We start from the raw sequence: 1,757 nt of genomic DNA, 5'->3' as shown, positions 1-1,757 counted from the left end.
AGCTCAGGAACTGAATTTTTTTTCATCTTTAGGTATTTCTTTATTAGAAAAGAAATTAACCATTCACACTAGAGACCGAAGAAGGAAATTAACTTAATATTGCAATTCTAGAACAAATGTCACAATAAGAGACCCTAAAGATTTCATAGAGTGGAGGGAAAAAGGAGAGAGAGAATCATTTAGGACTGTGTTTCTCAAATTTGGCCACTTCACAGAGATAGTCTTAGGGGAGGAGGTTGCAAGTTTTCTGTGATAACACTTTAAATTTTATTTTTTACTTCTGTTCATATTCTGAACAAGTTAATACAGACTTATTACCTGGACAACCATCTTGCATAACAGAGGTGCCACAGCAGCTACACTTGCACCCTTGATCCCTGTGGCACCAAGTGAAGACCAAACATGTTTAACTTACGTGGTGTTTCTCAAATTGGGTCCTCAAGTCCTTTCACAGAACTGTTGAACATTTCCTATGAGATCTGTCAATTGTTAAGGTTAAGAACACTGGTTCAGAGCAGAGATTCTCAAGATAGGATGGGGTGGGATGGGGATGATGACTGGGGAAACACATGCAGCTTGAAAAAGCATATTGAAAATACATATTGTTTGCATAATGCAAATTCCAAAAAGTCAGACTCAACAAAATAACTTTCAAGCAGTAGCAGAAAACCAATTATAGATTCATCCCAGAGGGTCTGGGATAAACTTTGTTGAAAAACACTGGCTTGGAGCTAGAGGAGTCCTGGCATATAGAGAACAGTTCGTAAGAAACACGTGTCAAAGAGAGGACATCTTTTGGGTCCCTGACTGAATCCTAAGCTGTAACTTGTCATGGTCTTTTGGAACCTGAAGGGCCAATCGAGAGGAATCTCAGGATGTCCATCACTCTTCTCAGACCCGTGGTTTGGGGCAAGTTGGCTCAGTTTTAATACTGAATCAAAAAAAAGCAAAAGCTATTTTTTCCCAAAAAATTACACCCCTCTTTTTTTTTGGTGAATATATTTCAGAATTTTAAGGAAACAGTTGCTGGGGCTATTAGCCCCACATATATCCACCAGGAAGTGTGGTCATCATCTGCAATGCCATCCAGCTTTCATAGAGGATATCAGCCTGGGGTCTGCTCTATACTTATTGTATACCTCTAATTTGCTTTAGCTGCTTCAACAGTTCCCCACTGTGATGCATTTCTGTCAGATAAGTGCATCCACTTATACAATCTTTACCAATAAAGACCCAAGGTACCTTTCTGGCTCTTGTGAGCTGTTGCAAATAATTTTGAATCTTGATTGTGTAACTAGTGGCTGTGATTATCAACAAATTCCAAAAATCCTTCTGTGAAGACAGTTGACTGAGGAGCTCTTGGATTCTTCTGTGGTAGGAGCAGGTGGGCTTAATGAACACAACCACGTTTCCAGGTTGGGTTTTGCTGTTCACAAATTCTTGAGCCCATGCTGACAGGCAGCTGCCTCCTAGGGAGGAATCTTCCCTTGTAGGCATTGCTCAGGATATAAATCCATAAATTTTTAATTTAATCTAATTTAATTACATTTAAATTTAAATAGCCACACATGGTAGTGGGTACTGTACTGGACAATGAAGTTCTAGAGCCAGAAATAGGTACAGAGAAAATAGATCATAGATATTCCCATCTAGGGGGGCTTTTATTTTCCTGTATTTTCTTTTCTGATATGTGGTGATGTCAAAGTATGCAGGTAAAGTTCTTTATACAACGTCTCTTTAGCCTAGCTTCATGTCCA

At 39.1% G+C, this 1,757-nt stretch overlaps 1 protein-coding gene across 1 annotated transcript; it reads right to left on the bottom strand.

Moving 5' to 3' along the window:
- Positions 1-1,128: 1,128 nt before the first annotated feature.
- LOC125934142 (glutaredoxin-1-like) lies at positions 1,129-1,497 on the bottom strand. The gene has a single exon (XM_049647472.1). It carries the CDS (start codon positions 1,495-1,497, stop codon positions 1,129-1,131), a length of 369 nt encoding a protein of 122 aa, XP_049503429.1.
- Positions 1,498-1,757: the final 260 nt, after the last annotated feature.

The sequence above is a fragment of the Panthera uncia genome (assembly GCF_023721935.1).
Source record: "Panthera uncia isolate 11264 chromosome A1 unlocalized genomic scaffold, Puncia_PCG_1.0 HiC_scaffold_16, whole genome shotgun sequence".
NCBI lineage: Eukaryota > Metazoa > Chordata > Mammalia > Carnivora > Felidae > Panthera > Panthera uncia.
Note: the sequence above shows the minus strand (reverse complement) of the source record. Positions and strands in the feature narration are given on the sequence as shown.